Source organism: Daucus carota, chromosome 7 (genome assembly GCF_001625215.2).
Source record: "Daucus carota subsp. sativus chromosome 7, DH1 v3.0, whole genome shotgun sequence".
Lineage (NCBI taxonomy): Eukaryota > Viridiplantae > Streptophyta > Magnoliopsida > Apiales > Apiaceae > Daucus > Daucus carota.
The window spans coordinates 3,247,118-3,272,032 of NC_030387.2; the positions used below are offsets into that span (position 1 = coordinate 3,247,118).

At 32.7% G+C, this 24,915-nt stretch overlaps 1 protein-coding gene across 1 annotated transcript; it reads right to left on the minus strand.

Annotated features, from left to right (window-relative positions):
* Positions 1-18,815: 18,815 nt before the first annotated feature.
* On the minus strand, positions 18,816-23,980 carry LOC108194254 (lipid phosphate phosphatase 2). The gene is made up of 8 exons (XM_017361194.2): positions 23,793-23,980; positions 22,096-22,320; positions 21,900-21,987; positions 21,700-21,809; positions 21,524-21,617; positions 20,692-20,880; positions 20,538-20,597; positions 18,816-19,862 (listed from the first exon to the last, which is right to left on the minus strand). Exons 2-8 carry the CDS (start codon positions 22,309-22,311, stop codon positions 19,675-19,677), a joined length of 945 nt encoding a protein of 314 aa, XP_017216683.1. The 5' UTR covers positions 22,312-22,320; positions 23,793-23,980; the 3' UTR covers positions 18,816-19,674.
* Between the last annotated feature and the right edge of the window lie 935 nt (positions 23,981-24,915).

Genomic DNA, 24,915 nt, shown 5'->3' on the forward strand with positions numbered 1-24,915 from the left:
CGCTTAGTTATGAGAAAAATAACTCCACACATAAGTGGGTATAAAGATGTTTACTTCCCTGTCACGTTCTTTACGCTATTTTGTGGCGCATATTTTGGAACTCTTATAAAGTATAGTTTTATAATATTTTTTTATAAAAAATTTGACGTTTAAACTTTTATTTAGAAAAAAATAAATTAAAAAAAACGTTATTAAACTATACTCCCTCCGTTCCCCTCATTTGTTTACATTGGGGACGAGGGCTCAGCACGCATTCTAATGCTCTCGTAAAAGGTAGTTTGATAAATTATTTTGAATTTTTTTTTCTTCTGAACAAAAATTTGGTGTTTAAATTTTTATAAAAAAAGAAAAAATTTAAAAATAAATGATAGAATTATGTTTTATATGTGCTTTAAAATACGTGTCGGGCATATGAAAAAACTGTAAAAAAATGAAAGTAACAGAAGAAGTATTTTATAGAAGATTCAAAATGTATACAAATAGTGAACGTAAACATCATGATGATGGAATGGAGTAGTAGTATATACTCAGCCATTTTAATCTCTACCAAGGAGTATTAACCAACAACGATTATGGCGTTAGTGAATAGTTACAGTCTTCCAGATGGTAAAATAAAGTGATGGGAGGCCGTAAAGAGCCGTGGCAGCATGAATACAGTACCTGGAGGTGTAAAATCAAATCACATCACATCAGTTAACCAATACACACACTAGTATCACATGGGCAGATGGGCTCAACAAGCCTGAACTGGATTCTGGTTTTGAGATGTGGCGCAGGAGATTTGCGCGCAGCCACCTAGCTACATTAGCTACCTACTGATTTAACTAGTGCAGTACTTCCCTTGTTTGTTCAGGGCAGACAAAACCAGTGATTTATCCAAATTTATAAACTCCCCAGTCTCAAACATGTAAAAGAAGCACTGCCACCACTGTCTTTATGGGATTTGGTACGTATCTTCTGTCATCCGTACTCTATTTTTATGTGACAGTGCTCTGCAAAACAAGCCCTTGGCTAGTTGCAGTGAAAAGATTTTAGTCGGGCCACTTGGTCACTCTTGACTGTTTCACATCACTCAACTTTAATTTTTACGCTACATCTAAGCTCCCGGCGACTAGTTGATGACTTCTAATTTGTGCGTAGATAAAATTTAGTGGGTGTTTGCCTTAGTTTTAAATAATTAATTCCGGACAATTGTTTCTACTTTTTACGTAATGTTATGTTTAGTAAAAAAACAGAAGTATTTATTTTGATTTTTTAAGTAAGAAGCTGGAAGGCAAAAATGCTATCTTTGTTTTTTTGGCTTTTTTTTATTATGAAATTTTTTGTATGTAATAATGTTTCTTTTACTTTAATAATTTCACTTTTTTCGTTTATAAATTTAAATTACCAAACGTTAATTTGGCTTATAAATAAAAATTATCCAAACACTTTTAAGGGTGAGTTTAAAATAAATGTTTCTTGCTTAAAGTAAAAAAAAATGAAATAGAAGTTAGTTAAGACTTATAAGTGATTAAAGTGTTTGAGAAAAAGGCAGAAAACATGAAACAAAAGTCAGGAATCCTAACTTTTTATAAGTGCTTGTCGACTTTTTACACAAACGGTACAAATAAGTGTTTTTAACTTAAAATTTCAGAAGCGGGACTTAAAAACCCCACCCAAACACCCACAATAACTTATAAGTCAAGTTCACTTATTACTTATAATCCATTTATTTATTTCAAACAACGAGTCATTTCTTTTAACGGTTAATTATCAAATAGGACACTGACTTCACCCCGATTAATCATATGTAACACCCGCGAATTTTAGGTATTAAAACATTGATTTCACTATTCTACCCATCCGTTGATGCCTCTTAAGATAAATCATATGACATTTACTAGGGGTGAGCAAAAAAAACCGAAAAACCGAAACCGAGCCGAAAAACCGAAAAACCAAACCGACAAAAACCGTAACCGACAAAAACCGAAAAAAACCGTAACCGAACCGAACCGACATAACGGTTTGGTTACGGTTACGGTTTTACCCCTAAAACCGAACCGAAAAACCGAACCGTTTATATAATATATAAAAATATATAATATTTATTATATATTATTATATATAACATATTATATATATGTGTGTGATACAATATATTATTTATATAGTTTAATAAGAGAAATTGATATTATAAGTATATAAATATTTTTCTAAAATTAAATGTAGTATTAAATTTGTATATACTAGTTTCCAATCAAATAAAAACCGGAAAAAACCGTAACCGACCGACGGTTAACCGAACCGAAAAAAACCGTTTCAAACGGTTCGGTTACGGTTTCTACCTAAAAACCGAACCGAACCGAAATACACGGTTCGGTAACGGTTTTAGATAGAAACCGAACCGACCCGTGCACACCCCTAACATTTACAACTGACAAAATGATAAAGATTCCAATTGAACATGTTACAAAGTGTTATATTATCAAAACTTATTGATTTCTAACCGTGTTTGAAAAAAAAAAGTAGAAGTCATGAAACAAAAGTTAGCATTCTCAACTTCTTATAAGTATTTCTTGACTTTTTATTTAAACGGTACGAATAAGCGCTTCGACTTATAAACCCAGAAGCCGTACTTTTAAGCCATCGCCAAAAAATTACTCATATGTTAATACAAATTTATATATTTATATATTTACATATGTTGTGCACTCGTGTCGTTTTGTGTACTCGAGTGAAAAATGTAAATTCGACATGAAATCGAAATACTCCCTCCGCCGCATTGAGATGTATACGTTCATTGTTTGCACGAATTTCGAGACTCTTATAAATTATTGTTCCACGATGGTTTTTTAAAAATTTATTTTTTTGAATAAAAGTTTAAATATCAAATTTTTTTTGAGAAAAAATAGAAATTAAAACAATATTATGAAACTATATTTTAAAAACGTCTTGAAAAATGTGGTAAAAAATAATGTATACAATTGAATGGGATGGAGGGAACAGTAATCTTGTGTTGTCGAATTTTTGATATCGCATACTTAAAATTTAAAACTCAAATTTTTGGGTCGTGTTCTTTCGAAAATTAATGAACAGATATGATCACAGATAATATGAGAAGTATATTCTGAAACTTACCAACTGCATGACATTTTTCTTGTATTAATTGCATGACGAACTAGCATAAAATTATGCTATTTTATACCGGCAACAACAGTTTCTAAATTTTGATACACAAGAAAATATGGTAATTATATAAGAATGAGACTCAACATTCTCAGCTATGCACTTCTGTTAGACAAAACGTTAGCCAATCTGTTAGTGGCCTCCTCTAAAGCCACGCCAACTGAATTTTGACGCTCTTTCCAGCAATTTTAACTGTACTAACACAAGTTCCTTCAAAAACAAAGTACAAACCAAATAATTGTTCAAATAATATTCAACATAGCTTAAACCAAGACTAAAATAGTTTACGAAATCACCAACATAGCTTGTTTTTTTATTTAAAACTTAAAATCTTTATTTTATAGTTAATTTTTTGAAAAACCGATCCACTAACATTTTTCTAACGTTTCGACTAACGGGAGAGTGCACTACTACGACATTTATTACCATGATGGTATTACTCGTAGAAGTTAAGGAGAAAAATCAAATCTACGAGTGTACCATAAAAAATTTCCCAAAATCTAACTATTGGAGATATCGAATATCTTAAACCATAATCTAAAAACTTTAGTTTACTCTTAGGTCTCGTTTTTATATAATTACCATATTTTCTTGATAGGAATCTGAGTTAACGTTTGTACAAATTTATCAAATTGATGAAAAAAATATTTTCTCATTCATTTCACCACACTCATATATCATTATGAAATTTGTGATTTCAATCACTATAATCTAATTGGTGACTATATCATTTTTTTTATTTTTGTTTCCTATTGGTGACTATACTATTTTTTTTTATTTTTGTCTCCTAAATCTGGTGACTATACTACTCCCTCTGTCCCTCTCATTTCTTTACAATTACTATTTTGGGATGTCCCTCTCATTTTTTTACGTTACTATAAATAGTAAGTTTTTCCAATCATTACACCCACTATCTTCTTCTCCTATCTCATATTTAACAATAAAAACTACTATTATTACTATCTCATATTTAACAATAAAAATTACTATTACACCCACTACTTTCCTCCACTATCTCAAATCTATTATTAAATATTGGTACGTCCCACCACTTTACTCTTACTCATTTTTCATACATTGTCTTGGTCTCCGTGTCCTCTTCCAATGTAAACAATTGAGGGGGACGGACGGAGTACTACATATACCAAACCGTCCCTAAAATTAATCAAAATATTAAATATATTACTTCCCAAAATAAATGTAAATTTGACGTTTTGTCAGTAATTGAAGGTGTAAAAAAAACGTATTTTTAGATATTATTTTCCAATTTTTTTAAAACAAAAATATAGATGTTAAAATTTTATTCAGAAAAAAATTAAAAAATAATATGTAAAAATATATTTTTTTCCAACTCAAATTATCTGAAAAAGATCAACTAACATTTATTTTAAGACGAAGAGAATATTGTTTAATTTAATAACCAGTACAAGCCTGCTGGTTTTACTACGGCAGACGGAAGCAGAAATGTAGGCCTGAAGGGTGATGGTGCGTATCTTGGCATATATTAATGATCGGTACTTTATTTTTATGATCCTACTACTAGTCTATTATACCACCGGAAATGTCAAATCTTGCAAACTAGGCTGATGTAAAAATTTATGCTATCTGGGCCAATTGGTAACCGCTGACTGCTTCACACCACACAGCCTTTCACTATACATCTACTCACTGCCACTGGCCCTGCATCCATACTCGATCTCTTGTGTGTGAACATCTTTACATCAAGTTAAAGATTTCATTGCATTACAGTCCGATGCTCTCTGTCCCTGAATTGTATGCACAGGAGAAGTGGAACGTAATTTAATATTTATTTAAAATATAATTTTATAGGCCCTGTTTCAGGATTAGTCGTTAGCGGATTGAATTGGATGTTTTAACTACCGGATTGAAATAGATGTTTTGACTAGTGGATTGAATTAGCCGTTTCTCGTAAAACTGTTTGGTTAATAGCTGATTGATTAGCTTTTTCAGACACAAACCAAAACGTCCAACCCAAAAAGCTCCCAAAAGTAGCTTTTTCAAAATTAGTTTTTTGGGTCCAAACTTCTATTTCAATCCGCTAACTACCAAACACTTATATTAGCGGATTCTAATGGTCAAACCTCTAAACCACCTCAAACCTCTAATTTTGCCCCAAAACTCTAATTTCCAAACATAGCCATAATTTTTTTTTAATTTTTTGAAAACTCAATTATTAAATTTTTATTCTAGAGAAAAAATCCTAAACATAAATAATAGAATCATACTTTATAAAAAAAATTAAAATACATGTAAAATAGTGAAACTATAGAATTGATCAATGACACGAGAGAATACCTCATATCCGATATGTTTCCTATATCGCAGACTCGAAACTCGAAAGGTATCACAAAGCATGAACGGAAAAAATCTCCGTTGCGAAGCAAGGAGAAGTTGATAAATTCAGAAAAAGCAAAACATATATAATTAAACATGATATATTGATATGTGTAAGCGATGCATGCCCAGCAGCTCCACCAACAAAACCAAGCTACCTGGTATGCAACTCTTACATATATCCCTCATAAATCCAAATTTCTATATCTTCATTTCGCTACATTTCTCGTAAACAACACGAACATAATAACACAACATTAAAACTTAAAAAAACTAAAGGTGAAGTCGGACCGCTACCCTCAATTCCCCACAATGCAACATTATCCATCTCCCGGACTTGTCTCAACATTGATGTTGAGACACTTGGGAGAGTGAAATGTGTATTGCACTGCTTTGTCATTGTTTGCTTTTGTGATGCAGTTTACGTGGGCCGCCGTTTCTTGGACCGCCGGCCGCTGTGTCGACGCGAGTCCGGTGAGATTTGGGGGTTACCGCCGGCCATGGATTAGTGAAAAATGGGTGCTGTGTGAAATGAGAAAGAGTGTTTTATTTGGGGGGCTGGCAGGGTAGAGTGAGGAGAAGAGAGAGAGAGGGAGAAAGTGAGAGTAGGCGTGGGAGTAAGGAGGGGACATGATGGGTCGTATATAAAGGCGAGAATAGCTACTTTTCTGGATCATTTGATTTTGTAATAAATTTTAGAGGGATATATTTCATGCAAAATTGGGAAACATATTACTCCCTCCGTCGCCTTTGTTTACGTTGAAGACGAGTCTCGGCACGCATTCTAATACTCTTATAAAATATTTGTTGATAAATTATTTTGAATTTTTTTTTCTTCTGAATAAAAGTTTAGTGTTTATATTTTTATACAAATAAATAATTTTTTAAAAATAAGTTATATAATTATGTTTTATATGCGTTTTAAAATGCGTGTCAAGCAGTGTAAAAAAACTGTAAAGAACTCAGACGGATAGAGGGAGTACATGGATTGGATGTGTCAATATAATCAGTAGAACATCTTCCATGATATCGTAAAATGATAGATTATACGGATTATATAAAATTAATTGAATTTGTAAGATATATATTTATTACATTGATTATTATAAAAATAATACATAATTATAATTCAATATTATAATATATATAATATATCACATAAATGAATATAATAATATATGATATGAAATCTTTTTATATGTCTCTAGAAGTTTGACAAAAATAATCAATAATATTAGAAAGTGGGCTAAACTAGAGATAAGAAGAATGTCTCGCTGGTTTACGTAAGTTGTATATTTTATATTTATAACATGTGTGTAACCAAGTTGGAGAAACTAAAATAAAATTTTAAACTAATTTTTTCATATTGGTTAGCTTTAAATAATTTTTTATACTAAATTTTAGAAAAGAGTAAAAGATTTTAGAAAAGAGTAAAAGCTTTAAATAATTTGATATGCTGACTATTTATTCGAATAAATTTTTTATTTTTTTATTTAATTTAAATTCAATTATTCGAATTTGCCGATCGTCAGTGCAAAGACGAGGAAATGCAAAAATGGAGAGAACTACTCTACTTGTGAGTTGGGTAGGGGTTGAAGATGGGTAAAAGAAAGGCATGTTTGTGGGAGAAAGAAAACAAGTCCACTAACTCGTTTTCCCAGGCTCTCGGAGTTTTCATACTACTAGTCGTCTATTGCTAGTTTGCTACTACTAAAAATTATTCCCATGAACGAGAAGAAAAGTGGCACTTGATTGATGGGGTTTGTTTGTCTTTCTATGCCAACTTATGGCTTAATTATAACTATATAATTATGCATTGTATCGCTAATAGTTGGTTTTTTGAGGAGATTTCTAAATCTTTTCAACCAGCTCAAGACAGAAGTCTTGATGACTCGCTTTATAGTTTTATTATTAGTAGTACCTTATTATCTTATGGTTTCGACTAAAATTGAACTAGTCCTCCTATCGAGGGTATAGCTGCTTCATCAGATACGGATGTGCTAAAAGGTGACAAGTCGTAATTAAAGGCTCATTACGAGCTTCATATAATTTCTTTCAACATTTGTAGCTTTTATTAGAGCTGTTCACGAACCGAGTTCTTCGCGAACAAACTTGAGCTCGACTCGATAAAAGCTAAAATATTTTAAGAATTTGAGCTCGAGCTCATACACATAAATGTGTTCGTTAAAAAAACAAGACCGAGACGAGTTTTTAGTGTGTTCGGCTTGAACTCGGCTCGAACTCGTTCGGCTTGAGTTCGGCTCGTTAAAACTCGAAAGAATGCAATATTTTAAATATTTTTATAGTAAATACATATTATTGAACTAAAATTCAACATAAAACCCACCTATAGATTCCATTGATGTAACCAAATTTTTGGGAAAAAATAATTTTATTTAATTTACTATTCTATTAGTCAAACATCAGTTTGACTAGTACCACCACCCAATGTCCAGTCTTGAATTGATGTTTTGATTTAAAAAAAAATATTTTTAATCGATGCAACCGTATGAATGTCAACATTTATATATTGTTGTGATGTTATTAAAATTTAAAAAAGAATAATTTTATTTGATTTACTATTTTACCAGTCAAGCATCAGTTTGATTAATACTACTAACCAGTGTTTAGTCATGAACTGGTGTTTCGATTTTTTTTTTAAATATTTTTTTTTCCGATCCAACCATATGGATGTTAACATATATACATTTTAGTGAAATAACCAAAGTTTCAAACAAAAATAATTTTATTTGGTTAACTATTTTAAGAGTCAACTAACGGTTTGATCATATCTTTTTCTGGCTCGGCTAGGCTCAGTTCGTATTTTTTCGCGAACAAACTCGTATTCGGCTCGTTAGTTAACGAGTTCGAGCTCGAACACATTTTTTGTTCTATAAAAAAGCTCGGTTCGGCTCGTCAGGAAAAAAATTAAAATTTGGCTCGAATTGATTAAAACTCGACTCGGTTTTGTTCGTCGACGGCCTAGCTTTTATCACCTCTTTAGACTTTCATGCATTCATTTTTTTTTTAAATATCTACGCTTAGGCGAATTTAGCTTTCACCGAAAATCTTGCGGCCCAGCTGGATGTGTCCAACCTCAATCTGTATGAACCCGGCAAATAAAATATAGTCGATTTAAGAATATATTAGCTGTTAGGTATGCATGCTTAAAAAGTTTGATTAGAGCATCTCCAACCATAGAGTACCCTTAGCTAAAATGTGAGTTGTCATACCATAATTAAAAATTATAGCCAACATTGTCAAAAAAGTACACTCCAACCACGCCCACCTGTTGTCTATAATTTTAGCCAACCTCCTATGGATGGCTAAATTTGTCGAACCTCTACAGGTCTGTAAGAAAATCTGTAGCGATATATTCTATTTTAACAATTTGAAATATTAATAACATACTACTTTTAAATTATAGCCAACCAAGATACCCAATACCATTGAAGCAAAATGTGTTACAGGTTCAGAAATTTTACATAAAGTCTTACAGGTCCAATTTAGCCAACGATTATAGCCAACGCCGTTGGAGATGCTCTTAGATTAGTCTAAAGTTTTTGTATACATGCACTAGGACAATCACACATCACTTAATAGTAAACTATCTTAGTGTACTTCATTATCAATGTAATAGTTCTTTCTACAAACTGATGAACTTAAATTAACTTCATTGAAACAAGTCGAATCAGCTCATAGATAGAATCTTGATTAAGATATTCAAGATCTTCGGAGCAGCAGCGCTGTGCCCCCGCAACAAATTTAAAGTTTCAAATGAATCATAATTTTATACTCGAATAACTATAACGTTAAAGTAATCTTCTTTTAGATCTAGCTGGAGGTCATTTGTAGGAGTGTCAAACAAATAATTCGGATACAGACCAGATATGTCTGTAATTGTATCTGATTCGTACCTTTAATTATCAAGTTCATATACGGATAATATTGGCTTTATTTTGTAAATGAATAATATTTGCTTTTTCTCGGATATGAATGTGGATGTCCGATTTTTTGATTGCCCTACTGTATTGCCCATGATTTTAGAACAATTTTTTTACGACTAAACTATGATATTTTTATACATGCATGTACAAAGTATTTGTGTTTTGTACAACTATATAAAACCTATGTTAATATATTATTTAATACACACACTACAAGTTAATAGAATAATTTTTTTAATTATATATTATATAATTTAAATATCATATACGTATTTAATTTTGGATTAGAATATCACGAATTCAGATATGGATAATATCTGCTTAGTTTTCAGATATAGATAATATCCGGTTTTTTTTTGCTAAATGATAATATTATAATATCCGTTTTTTCGGATACGAATACGGATTTTTTAGACGGATATCAGATTTTTCAAATTTTTTGATAGCGCTAGTCGTTTGGTTGATGAGATCTGAAAAAAGGTATGAGATTTTGTTTATTACAAACCTAAATTTGGCGTTTGTTGTAAAAAAAAAAAAAATAAATTAAACTCATACTTCAAACCGCCATGATTTGCGTGAGCTCGTGGGTTTACCCAGTGCGCACCCGAATGGTAGCGGCTGCGGGTTCCTACGTTAAAAAATAAAAATAAAATAAAAAAGATTAAGATATAAGCAGCTGTGACGGAACAAGAGGAGGGTTAGGGGATGCTAGAGCCCTCTGAACTCGAAAAAATAGTTTATATTTTTTGAACCCCCGCTGAATTATTGATGTCAATATAATTTTTTTTAGCCCTCGCTTAATTATAAGTGTCATAGAGAGGCACTTGCTTTCTAAATTTCAAGATATGATATTTTGATTGATTCTGGGATAAATTGTTAATTCTTTAATCTTTTTAAATCTGATGCGATTTTGTATAAAGAGATTGTTAATTGAGGGTTCCATATTTCTAAAGAATTAGAGTTTGAACTTTAAACAATTGAGTGGTACATAATTTGATTAATCGATGTTTGATTAACATAATTTGGGGCTTCTGAATTTTAATGAACATAATTTAATGTTGGAGTTTGTGATGGTTAAATTCAGCACATTGGTTCATTATTCTTCAAGAAAACGAATGATGTATTGTTGTTTAAAATTTACATTTATTTTTGTGAATTGTGATGGTCGCTTACTTGTTTTCAATTTTTTTGCACATAATTACATTACTCTTATGATATATTAAAATATGCACGTATCATCTTCTACTATTTTGTATAATTTTAATAAATGCTCTGGCACTCTATTGCATCAATCTGAAATGCCGAATAACAAACACATGTCACATGTAATTTGACAATTCTATCTTATGAGCATAATAGGATGAGATATACGTGATGGAATAATATTTAAACTTGGCCGGAAAATGTTCTTGCCTCTAAACCTCAGTCTGGTTACGTCACCGGATATAAGAATCAAATTCATATGTATTTTTTGTCTCTGTTGCCAAATAGAGCATGCATACTTGTAAGACGGGCTTATTTTTCTAATATACTCTGAAATGGACTCCGTGTATCGTAAAAGATCACGTTCATATCATCTATATATAAGCCATGGGCTTATTTTTCTAATATACTCTGAAAGACGGGCTTATTTTTCTAATATACTCTGAAATGAAGATATGATATGAGTATGATTTTCTCGTTATTATGAAATGATGAAACACGTGTACACGTGAGTCGTTGAAAATCAAGAAGTATGTCATGGGAAGAGGTGCTAGATTTGGTATGAAGATTGAAGAAGATAACAGACCAGCGTAACCGTTATGGAAACTCAATCTTGGTATCGTACTTCACCAAATGTGAAATTAAAAACATTCCCCATTTAATTCATTGTTCGAGGTGGTTAAAATTCTGTTTTGAAAAATGCTATCCGGCCAAAAAGTTTTAAATTTTTCTTTTCTAATTTTTAATTGATAATTTTTGATTTTTTTTAACTCACATCAACAATAATGAGAAACCTTATATGCATATAAAATACACAATTAAAATTAGTCATTTATTTATCACGTTATCCGGGAAGAATGTCGGGAAAGATTTGGGGTACATAATATTATTGTTCGGTTTTGTCTGTTTCCATGGCTTAAGCATGCATGACATAACAGTGATGTATGTAATATTAATTATTAATTAATCATAAGTGGGAAGTGGGATTATTGAACTTTTCATAAAAGTAATTAGTGTAATTTGTGGATATGATACGGTGATTAAACTTTAAACATGTTGGTTCGGTGGAGAACGGGAGAAGTTGGATAGTGCGTGCAAGAAAAGGAGAGAAATGTGATGCTACATCACTTTTATCGTGTACAGACAGATTTTTTGTATAATAAAGAAAAGGAGAAGAAAGCTGAGGAGGGCTGTAAGTCAGCGACTAGATTTTCCTCTTTAAGCACTTTAGTTGGCTCAGGAAAAAAGTGAAGAGAAGATATCAAGATAAATCTCGGGTGGTCTTTGAGTTGTGATGTTATTTGATCGAGAGTGTTTGGATTTGTTGCTGTACCAATCAACTTGACCATGAGATGTATAAATTATTTTTTTACCAGCCGGCCTGTTTTGGGGTTCAAACGTCAAAATGCATCCCAACTCTCTGCTCAGCAGGTGTATAAACTGAATTTATTGTAGTTTTAAGATAAACCATTTTTTTCGAGCACGATGGGATAGTCCAATGATGGGTTTATCTCCGGTTGTCATAAGACACCCGGGTTCAACTATGATTCAGCTTGAAAAATATTAAAATAGACATTCATTGTAAGGCGCTAAATTGTCAAAGAAGAAGAAGATAAACCATTTTATTTACAGATTTTCAAGTACGTTGATCTAGAAAAATCCTAAAACAAATTCTTTCAGACTTTTTTTTCCTAACCGTCGTCAGGTCTTTCTTCGATTTTCACCGAGCGAAAGGTTCAAATCAATTATTTTTTTTACTTTATTCTTATTTTTCAATAATACTCCTTTCCTTGTAAAAAATATATAATATATATAATATTTTATATACAATATATTTTTTTTAATTGACTAGATTACGACTACTCGATTAATCCAGAATTTATCGACCAACCTCGATTTACCGCAGTGACAACCATGCGAAAAACAATCCACGGTGAAGGATATTAGCGACGTAAAGATGATTATTTGGTGAGTGTGAAATCATAGTTGAAGTTGTTGGAGTGGCTGAGTCGCTGAGATACGTGTAGTGCAAAATAAGAGTAAGAGTAGTGTCTATTCAGTGCCCCGTAAGTAGTGGACACATTGCGGCCCCTCGAGAATCCCCTCTATACACACACTGCCACACCTTAGCCTTAGTGTGCTACTTGAAGTTTTGTTTCGCAACACCGTGTGCTACTTGAAGTTTTGTTTCGCAACACCAAATATTGTTTCCCAGCTGTTACTTTGCCAACAACCTACCGGTTCTTTTACCCTGGTGTTCAGTGTTCACAGCATCTGCCGGAGTAAGGACATCTCCAACAGTGATCTGAAAATCTAAATTTTTGAGATAAATTTGTCCCAAATCACTTCAATCGTGTACTAGATAGTGATCTAAATTTGGATCAGTGAATAGTATTGGTCCAAATTTGGATCACTACTGTTCAGTATTTACTCGTCCAAATCTTTTTAAGATTAAAATATGATACATTTATTATTTGATAATTTTGTTGATGTCATTAAAGATAACTTAATTAAGATTAGAATATAACTAAAGATGAGTGATTATAAATTAAAATTCAATATACATAAAATTTCAGAACATGTGAAAATTAAAAACATGAAATAATATAAACAATTAAAAACTTTAAATAACAATTAAATTATCAATTTAGTCGTCAGCTAATTAGTTCTTGTTCCTGCGAGACAATCCATCTTGAACTTCGAAATGCACTAATTGAGTATTTGCGGAAAAAATATACTAATTCTAAAAAATTGGTATTTTTATGTAATATTTTAATGCTTTTAAATTATTTTAATATACCATTTTATCTTTTTCGAATTATTTTTTAATATTTTATCTTTATCTAGTTGTTGGTTATATTATATAATTAATGATGACTTAGTTAATCGTTTTAAAAATATCTAAAAATCAAAATATACGAATATAATAATGATGAATGAATTTGGATCTGTATTTAGATTATATGATTAGAATGGATCATTTGATTATCCAAATTTGGATCTATGATTCTATGATTGGAGTTGGGCTAGGTGTCCTAACTCCCGAGAACATCCTCTGAATATATACTCTTCCGTGCCGGGCAATTCCTTACATTTAGTCTGAATATATACTCCTCCGTCCCGGACAATTCTTTACATTTGGTTTGGGCACGGTATAAAGTAATAGAATAGAGAAAAAAAAGGAGGGTGAAGTGAAAGGTAGTATTTAATGTATAAATAATATATTTATGTGAATGTCTTTGACTTTTTACTAACGAGACTTTTGGCTTTTCACTAGTTAGACCAACTTTCGGTTTACTTAAAACTGATATTTGTAATCCTATATAAAAACCATTTGTATAATCATATGATCAATATACAATGATATCTACTACTTTCTCTCTTGTCTCTCTCAACTTTCTTATATATTATTACATAACACAATAATTCTTTTAGTTCACCTTACTTGGATTTTTTAGCTAACTTTATTTGGTCTTTTATATTTGTTCATCCATTCTCATTATTTATAAATGTCAACTCATCTCCTCCAACTTTATATTAATATTTTCCGCTTATTGCATGTTCAACTCATCTCCTTCCAATAATTATAATAAAAGATATTCTTTTTGAGATATAGCTCACAAGTAGAAGAGCAAGTCCAATGTAATGATATAAAATGCTATTCTTTAATATATCATCACTTATAAAACTTAGCACTCCACAGTCCACCGCAATGTTATATCTGATGTTAAAATTGAAAAAAAGCTATACTTAGTTTCTAAATATACCAAGTATAGATGTGTATATAATTGCCACAAGGCAACACAAGTGAGAATTTAAAGGAAAATGAATATAAAAACAATTTCGATTTAATTGTTTGTACTTATTTTCATATTTTACGTTTCTTTGATTTCATATTATATCCATAGCTAAATCATTTTAGCTTTAGCATTGGACTTGCTCTAACTAAATACCATTCAAGAAAAATCACTTTTCCATCATTTATAATATCGCTAATCATTATAATATAATATTTTATTTAACCAATTTAGCTAATAACATTGGAGATATTATTTTCTCCGTGTAGCCTCTATTTATCTGCCGTAAAAAAATACAATAGTAAACGGAGAGTGACTTTTACTTTCTTGAGAAGAGCAGGCTGGCAGGCTTCTCCATTGGATCCTGTAATTTTGGAAAACTTGCTCCATTTTACAGTGTGGGTGTCTAAGTTGGTGGAGGTTGGATTTAGTGGAGAGCATTCGAGGCAAATTGATAACGATCTGTCCTTTTGTTTTTTGTTAGTGTTTTCAGCCAAAGTTACAATGAAAATCAAACGGTTTTACTTGGATTTCAATTCAAAATTTACAGTTTTTTTTTTCAAGAGTGTAACTTACGGTATCATTCATTTAATAAAAATTGTTCCTGTCATTCAAAAATATTACAGTTGCAATGACTCGAGCAAGAGAACCCGCTGTCGGTCACAGGTTAGCTAAGCTGGACCGATGACAGGCCCACGATGTGTATATAGGTCCATCATGGTTAGACCTGGCAATCGTGTCGTGTCGTGTACTTTCGTGTCGTGTATTTTCACGTTTCGTGTACTTGAAGGTGAAACCCGTACCCGATCCGTTTCGGATTCGTGTACCTAATCTCAAACCCGTACCCGTTTCGAAACGTGTCGTGTACTTTTCGTGTAGTTTTCGTGTACATTTAATATAAATATAATAATTAAATTTAACTAAAATATATTTAAAAAAATACATTTTTTATGTATTATTTAATGAAATATATGCATTTTTATGTATTATATAGTGAAATATATATTAAATCTTTATATATGTATACAATTGTGTACAAATTTGTACATGTATATATATTATATATATAAATATATATATTTTTACACGAACATATACTTATTTTTTTAAAAATATATATATATCGTGTACATTCGTGTACTTTCATGTATATAAAATAAAAACCCGAACTCGACACTAAATTCAACGTGTATTTTCGTGTTCGTGTACTTTCGTATTCGTGTACCAAATATTGAAAACCAAACCCGAACTTTTCGTGTCGTGTTCGTGTCGTGTACCAAATTGCCAGGTCTAATCATGGTATCAGTTTTCGGTGTTTGTCAAGATTTTTTTAGACGAAAGAAGGTCGAGAGTTCAAATCTTGTTAAATATTAAAGTCTGTTCATTTGTTTGATTCATAGATAAAATGTCATTTCTCAATGTATCTTGACCTTTCTTGAATCTTTTTCTTGTTTCTGCCAGTCTGCATGTAATATTAGAGCAAAAAATTAATGCTACAATCACTCAACATGAAGAATGGATAATCAGGCCTAATATAAATTCATGTTACAAAGAGTACATTTAGCATCAACATCTCTGCGAGTATCTAAATTTCTCCGATCGAGAGTGATTCGATCGATGTTATGTGTTATTATAGTTAACAAGGATCCAAGACTAAGTTGCACGCACCGGAGTGCGCACCTAATTCTTTCTAATAAGTAGTGGCGGATATTGATGGGGTGCTCAAAAGCACCCCCGACTTCTCTTAGTATTTTTTTTTCATGAATTCCCCGACTTAATGAATTTCTGGAACCGCCACTGCTGGTAAGTATTCAGACTAACAAACGAGCTACTTCACCAGTCGAAACCAGCCTCTTGTAAATCTCCAAAACCAACCTCGCATCAACAACTTCATTGTTCGGACCCGAAACCACAGGCACTGCTCGACTCTTTCTCGAAAAACCAATATCATCTTGCAAAAGCTTCTTATCTATGTTCCTCGACAAGCGAACAATTCTACAATTCTGAAACCTGGAGAACAACTTAATTGGTGATATGAACTTTAACATAACCTTGGAAGTTTCGTTCACATTCGCTCCTTGTTGTCTTCGATTCCCAAGCCTTGCTATTTTAAGCTTCCGTTTCCTGTTAGATTTATCGTCGAGTCGCTGGTATTGTTTCCTCTTCCAGTACCTCCTCACGCTCTCAAGGCTTGCCATTTGTAAATTGTAAATGTCTGAGAAAATGTGAAGATGACTTGGTTAAGTAGATGATGAGCTAAATTCTTTTTCATGTACATTACAAGAAGGAAGAGGCTCGCGGGCCGGCTAAAATTGAATCCCAAGCGGCCTAAGATTCTGTAAGCCTGAAGATAATTTTAGCAACCAATTCTAGTGTCCAAGACAACATCAAGACTTCTGCAGTCTGCAGAACATTGACTGGTTCATAAATTTCAATTATATGGTAGTGAATAGATTAACAATGAAATGGATGATAATTACTACAGTAGCTTAGTGTAGATATTAGTATTTTAGTTGTGATCTAGAAAGCAGGGATACTCCACTCACCCGCTCTGCGCACTCGATTCTTTGGGATTCTTCGACACTTAGAGGATTCTTCTCGTTAATGATTAATTATGTGATTAGTTTATTATTTTATCACTTAACTATCTTATAGTGTAATAATTTGTGTTATTAGATAATTATATTGTAAATTATTAAGGATATTGAGCTGATTTATTTGATTATTTAGTTTAAATATATATGTAACTCTTGAAATATAGCCTAATATATTTTTAACATATTAATATTTGCCGAATCCCTACCGAATCCTCATATTTTTATATTTGTCGAATTCTCGTACCGTGCACCCCGCACTCATGCTTCCTAGATTGTGATGCATGGTATCCTAACATCTATCTACCTGATTGTTTCCTCTCAAGACTAATATTCCCTATGTTTCTATTTACTTTTCTCATTTGAAATGTCGGGACTGTTCATAACATGAGATAAATTACTAATTTACGTTTAATCTATAAGACTAAGTCATGAGTGATCTTGTTGGATTCGTATTCATGAGTATTTTAATATTGTGAAATTTTTATGTTTGATACTAAAACGAAATTAAAGACATTAACAATCAAAAGTGTGTATTGACAAACGTGATAAAAACAAACTGAAAAAATATTAAGAAACGGAGTAGTATCTTCTTGGATATATACATTCTCAAGCTCCGCCGGATGTATATACCACGAGTCCATGACAATTGATATAGAGTACATAACTTTTTTGCTGAGTTAACAACTAGAATGAACGATGATCAGATAAACGCTCACATTTGAATTGTTTAGCAAGGAGTCGAGTTTTTTCCCGGGTCAAGTATCAATTTGAAATCTATTTCGTCAAAAAAAAAAGAAAAAACCCTTTGTTGCCGAGTTAATAATCAAAATAAATGATGATTAGAGGTGATTTTGTTACCGAGTCAACAATTAAACTAAATGATATTTAAAGACATAAACTAATCGAATTGAAGATTATCTTACTTGAGTTTGAGTTCAATAAAATAAGTTGGGATCGAGTTTGAACTCGATCGATTCATAATTTTAAATTTTCAAATTTGACTCGACAAAGCTAGAAATGTCAAATCGAGTTGACTAGCTTAAATTTATATATAGTTATATTTAAATATAAAATTGCTGACCTTTATTCTTTTTACAACCGAAGCTATGCTTACTGAGAAGATTTCTGTTATTAGCCTGGACAAGCCCACAAAGTCTAAAAGTGGTCCATCCTTAAAACAACGTCCACTATCTAGATTGATCTTCATATTTCTCCCGATAATGTTTTTGATGTGTATAAATTCAAAAATTATAATACCTCTAACAAGAATTATTATATATTCATATTATAAAGCATGAATTCAGCATTTATCAGTGTTTTATTTCTCTTTCTCGACGTGAAATGATATATTTCTGAAAATAAAATTTATACAGAAAGAATGCAGGGAAAAATATCGAACAAATTCAAAATTTACGATGTAGATTGCCCGAAAAATGAGACATAAGGGGAAAGGCATAGAGTTTAGTTCAAATTATTTTCTCAAAACTTGCAGAGAAATGAAAATTATAATGGGACCGTTTGGACTATCTTAAAAAATAGTGATATCTTACTTAAATAAGTGGAGTAGAAATGAGAAATAAATAAGTTAATAAAGTGTTTGGAAAAGAATGAGAAATTCTGAGACAAAACTATCATTATCAGCTTCTTAAAAGTGCTTATATTTTTTCACACAAACGGGTCAAGAAAAGCAGAAGTCGGAAGCAGCATCCGCTTCCGAGACTAAATTCCTTAATTATGATACTAAACAAACATGATCAATAAATTTGATTTCATTGATAGAATATTTGATATCATGCACTATTACTTGTTCAAACAAAAATGGCAAGTGATGAACAAGCTAATAAACGAGCTCCTTCAGCGCTCGAAACCAAGCTATTGAAAATCTCCAAAACCGACCTTGCATCAACAACTTCATTGCTATGAACTTCATTTCTTGGTTTATCACTTATATTTTGCGAAATCTTCTTATCATCGTTGTTCGACAAACTAACAATCTTCCCTTTCAGAAACCTACACAAAAACTTAACAGTTGATATCAACTTCAACATAACCTTTGATGCTTCATTTACAATTTCAACTTGCTGTCTTCGACTCCCAGCCCTTGCTAGTTTAAGCTCCCGTTTTTTGTCAGCTGTGTCGTCGAGTCTCTGGTACTGTTTCTTCTTCCAGTACCTCCTCAGGCTGTCAAGACTTGTCATTTGGACTCTGGTCGAGTAGATGGATGAAACAAGGCCTTATATAGCAACATTTGGACTCTGAGGAATCCATTGCACATACGGTGATACAAAGTAGCACGACAAAACTTTTTTGAAAAAACAAAAGAAGAAATTTGACTGAGAAATGAACCAAAAACATAATGTCTTTTACTAATAAATCCAGATCTGATATCAACTTCTTTAGTATATACATTAGAATAAGGAATCAGCTCAGAGGACGGCTAATCTGATCCCTTGCTGGCTAAATCTGTAAAAAGCTGGATACAATTTTACTGACCGACTCTAGTATCTAACAGAACATAGAGGACTTGTGCAGAGCATTGAATTGTTCATAACTAGGAATTTGTCATTTGGAATCTATCCTGACATCTGTCTCTGACTGTTCCTCTTAAGACTAATATCTTCTTCCACTCTCGACTCCATTTAGCATAGGACTTACCACGCCATTGTGAGATTGGATATATACATTCTCAAGCTCTGCAGGACGTATACCAAGACAATTGATGTTGCTGGATGAGGTCTGGCCACCATTTTCGGATGCTAAGTCTGCCAATGTCTGGAAATACACATGAGGTCCCCAGCCTGAAGTAAGGTCATTGGCGATCTATGTAAGTTACCAATCTCAAATATAATACTGAAATGGAAAATATATTACAAACAACTGGTGTGGTTTCTAGTGAGTCTTTATCGATATATGATGAGCTTATTCTGAGTTCGTATAAATGTGATGATACAACTAAAATATGTATAAGAAATGGGAGCTACCTTAAACAGAGCCATTACCTTAAGACTGGTTAAGCATTATATATCTCAAGCGAGGTTAAAACATACAAAAATAGTTATTATCAATAAAATCAGATCAATATTTCAATTATTACTTGAGAATCTGACTTCAAGATCTTTAGGAGATCACAGGCAAGGAGTTAAATTGATGTGTCGATAAGGCCTCAATCTATTAGAGAGTATAGAAAAACATTGAAAGACTAGTAGATCACTGATAGTTTAAGACGACCTTGATCATTGTGCTTGGGTGTAAGTTTAAGTTCATTTTTCCTATTGCGAGATAAGCTCACAATAAATTGTTGGATCCATAGATTGATTGGGAAAGCTGGTAAAAAGGAATCAACAATTGTGGCACACTATTGCTATCAACAAAATAGACATATTTATTTACGGATATTTGTAACATAACCAATTTTCTAACCAGACAATAAACTGTTGCAAGAAACTGCTAACTGTAAATCAGGAAGAAAATACCATCCATATCATAGGGTGGTGGAAAGAACTGCAAATAACAAAACGAAGCTACTGTCAACCCTGTATAGAGAAAGAAGAATAAGAATAGATGAGTAATATTATAAACAAAACTCAAGCCTGTAAAAATTTCTACATGTTAACAACATATAACAACCTAGAAGACCTCCAGCAAATACATCTTGCCAATGGTGCCAATAGTCATCAACTCGAGATACTCCTACTAGAGATGCAACAAGCAGGGGAAGGAAGACTATGCAAAGCTTTGCAACATGGCCTCTGCGGTCGAATACTCTGACCTTCCCTGATAAGTACCAGGACAAGAAACCAAGGCCAGCAAAGGACCCTACATAATAGTTGCACAAGAAATCAAGGCCAGCAAAGAAATATTTTTACACAAAGATATAGAAGCATGGACTCCTAAGCATGCTCATAATAATCTAGCCACTTCAAAAATAATGTTTTAAAAAAAAAACAGCTTCGGGATTCACTAACTTGCTAACAATTCTCAGTGGTGATGTCAACTGCTATATTACACTGGAATGATATGGTGAACCAAATGCTAATACAGAATTCTAGTGCTAGCAAAGGCTTATTATGATTGAAGTCCAGTAGAAACAGCTCATTCGTTACACAAAGCGAATAATTTGATAACACTGGGAATTGTAAACAAATGTTTTAACTAAGGTGTTCGACACCAAGAATCATTCCCTGAGGATAATTCATTCGAACTCCGATAGAACTTTATGTAGTTCACAGATCCCATATATGATCAAGGAACTTGGGGCACAATTTGGTATTTCTTCCTTTAAATTTTTATAGGAAGCAGTAATTTCAAAAATGTATTGGAGTGATGTCTTGTAAGATAGCTATGTTATTTACGTACATCACTTTGCTACAAGCTTATACAGTATAATAGAAATGTTATTGCATATCGTCATACAGGACTAAAACAGATTAATTCAGCCGCTTAAATACTGCTGACTTACAAGAAGTATGTCCGCTAGGGAAGCTTTTATGCCCTTCTTTGATGACACTCTTCAGTCCCGTACACATAACATTCTTTGTGATAGGATCAAACACCTGCTCACACAATGCAACTAAAATGTTTACTGGTTACAAGAGTAGCTGAAGGTTAAGTAAAAGCCAACTGACAAGGACTCACTCCTTTGCCATTAGGGAAGCACCGCCAAAAGAAGTCCGGACGAGGTCGACCAACAGCATCTTTAATTGAATCAGTTAAAACTCCAGTTACAAGTACAGCAAACAGAAGACCTGCACATAGGGTAAATAAAATATATCACTAAATACAAATAGGTAATGAATTGCAGAAGCATTGAGATTGTTTAGATAGGCAAAACATGCCTAAAGCCGCTTGATGCAAGTCAAAGACATCCTTCCTGATAAAGTAGTATACAATAATGACAGCAAGAGGCAGTGCTATTGCAATGATCTGTCAGAAAGCAGTTAAGAAACATAATCATTCATACTAATTTTTACTGTAGCAGAACTTGAAAATGGTGGCATTATGAGATTTTTTGAATGTTATTCTGAAAGTTACCGGAACAGCCCAAATGGGAATTGTGTTGTCCTGCAATGGATACTTGAGATCTTCCATCATCCCCTCTCCAACAAATCGGTGAAACGGTTCAATTACATTCAACCCGACCTCTATGACCACGAGAAGCATTAGTATAAGCCAATCATGCATGTGCAACTTTGCCACATGAGTTCCATGTGTTCTAATAGTGTGGGTACCCAGCTGATTACCTGGCATCCTCACCAACTAAAATAGATGAACGATCAGTAATCATATATGAATTGGTACAATAACACAAATCAATGATCACAGCGAAGAATGATATGGCATAACCAATTATCAATAACCAGGTCAGATGATTATCCAAGAAAAGTATTGTTTCTGCAAGTATGATACTATTAATCCCTACAGTATGAACTAACAGGTGATAAATTATCTGACTACTAGTACTGAAAAATGATTCTTCAAGCCTTATATCACTCCCTTTATCCCCTTTTACATGTCATTTTTGGAAAAATAATAAATTTGTCCCTCAGTACTTGTCACTCTCTCCGTTCAATACAATTCTTTAAAGAATTTCCCAAACAATGCCCTCATGCTACAATTCAATGTTTGACGACTTCAAATATACAAACAATTAAACTCAATTTAATGAAAATATAGTGGTAAACAAGTAAACAAATCATCCAACCAAGCTTTCTTGAAGATGCACAATTTTTTCAAAAGTGACATGTAAAATGGACGGAGGGAGTAATTTATAAGTTAAAATTTATAATTACCTGTTGCTCCTCAGTGATTAGCAATTTTATGTTTAGTGTACGTATAGAACCATAAAACCATGCCAAAACACATAACAACTATGCCAAAACCTTGTGATGTTAGGAGAAGAGCAAACTATCTCATTTAGGTCTCAAGATAAAGGCTTATTATTAGGGATGCCATGGAATAAAAACTAAATTGACCATTCTGGTAAAAGAAAATACCAAGTCTGGTTTTGAGGTCTCGACAGAAAGACTGTATATGGTTGTAATGAGTGAAAATGCGCTTAAACTCTTAGATATCAAATTGAGCAACCATTTTTCCAATTTACTATATTCTGAAACAAATTAATCTAGTTATGGAGAACTGAGATTATATATATCGATGAAAGAAAAAAAAAAGACAATAAAATTGATCCACCTTGAAAAAAAGAAAAGAAGTGTTACAATTAGTTCTCATTACATGCGCAGTCTAAACTTGTCTAAATCCAAACTTACCAAATATGGTCCTGGTAAGCTCTTCTTGTAACATTTTGACATTTTGGGAGAACTAATAAATTAATGTAGTATCTAAGCTTCCCAGATAAGTTTAAAATAACCCGTAAACATGTAAGTACTCTGTATAACTACAATACCAATGACCTTTGCTCCGATGGTATCTTCTCCGCAAACTGATGGTTCCAATCTTGTCAAAATTGGTGCCCGAGTATATTTAAATATAAGAAAAAACTACTCTTTCCGTTACACTTATTTTGTCCATCAATCAAATTCTACTTATTTGTTGAACCATTCAGCAAAACGAAAAAAAAATGTGGAACCTTATTCGTTTCTCAGTTTTCACGTTTATCGGTTCTCCACCAAACCCGACTCTATATTTCGCATATTTATGATATGGAACAAAAAGAAACCAAGCTACAACATACATGACTGATGAAATGAAATAGATGCGGAGAAATTTACCTGAACAATGAGGGAGGTGACTTTACCGGGAAGTGCAGATGTAGCAAGGAGCTTTGCTTTAAAGGGTCGAGGAGAACAACTCAAAGTGCATGAGCAAATGCTTTAAGTCACTATATCCCATGCTTACAGCTTGGGTAACAATTTTCGAGAAAATTCAAAAAGATGGATTACCCGATAAGGACAGGAGAATAAGTCACGCTGTACTTTCATATACAATGACCAAGACCAACTAGATTCTCCAAGGGTATATGTGACAAAGACTGTTTCTTACGTGGCACTACTTTATGGGCCGACATGATTCACGGTTTACTGAACTTGAATATGCTGAGCCATTAACATATATTCTTTCCATCTCAAATTAGATGACCTTTTTGAGAAAAAAATTTATTTCAAAATAGTTGAGCCTTTCTCTTTTCAATGCACATTTGTCAACAATCTTCCATTGTTGCCCTTGCTAATTTATTATTTTCAATGTATCATCTACCTAATACCAGTGTTGTAAAAAGCGGGAATCGGACTTAATCGGTGAATTTACGGAACAAGGATTAATCAGGGATTAATTGAACTGATCGGGGATTAATCGGAGTGATCGGTGATTAATCGGAGATTTAATCAGTTCGGCGAGCTACGAAACAGGGATTAATCGGTGATTATAGAACAGAACCCAATACTATAGAAAGTCAGCACAATATGGGTAGGGAACTCATCTAAATTGGGATGGAGGGAGTATTACTTTCCACGAATCAAAAGATAATATTCTCAAGTTAGTGACTATTGTGTGCCCATGACACACCATTAAAAATTCGTTCAAATTTTCTAACACATATTTTACATAAAATTATCATTTCAAAAGCGATATATAAAAATTGTTGAGAACTCGAATAATTGCCACTACAGTCCGGAGAAATTAAGTAAACAAGTCTCTAAACAGATCACCCGTTAAACCCTCCACCGGTTAAATTATAGTCTTTGTTTGATAGGAAGACCCTGCACCGGTTAGCTACTACTGCACTGGGCAGGCTGAACTGATTGATCGACTAACAATATTGTTGCCGACATCCTCGTAGCACCCATTAATCCCGTGTGGAGCACGTAGAAAATTGTCAGTAAGAATGATTCTGCA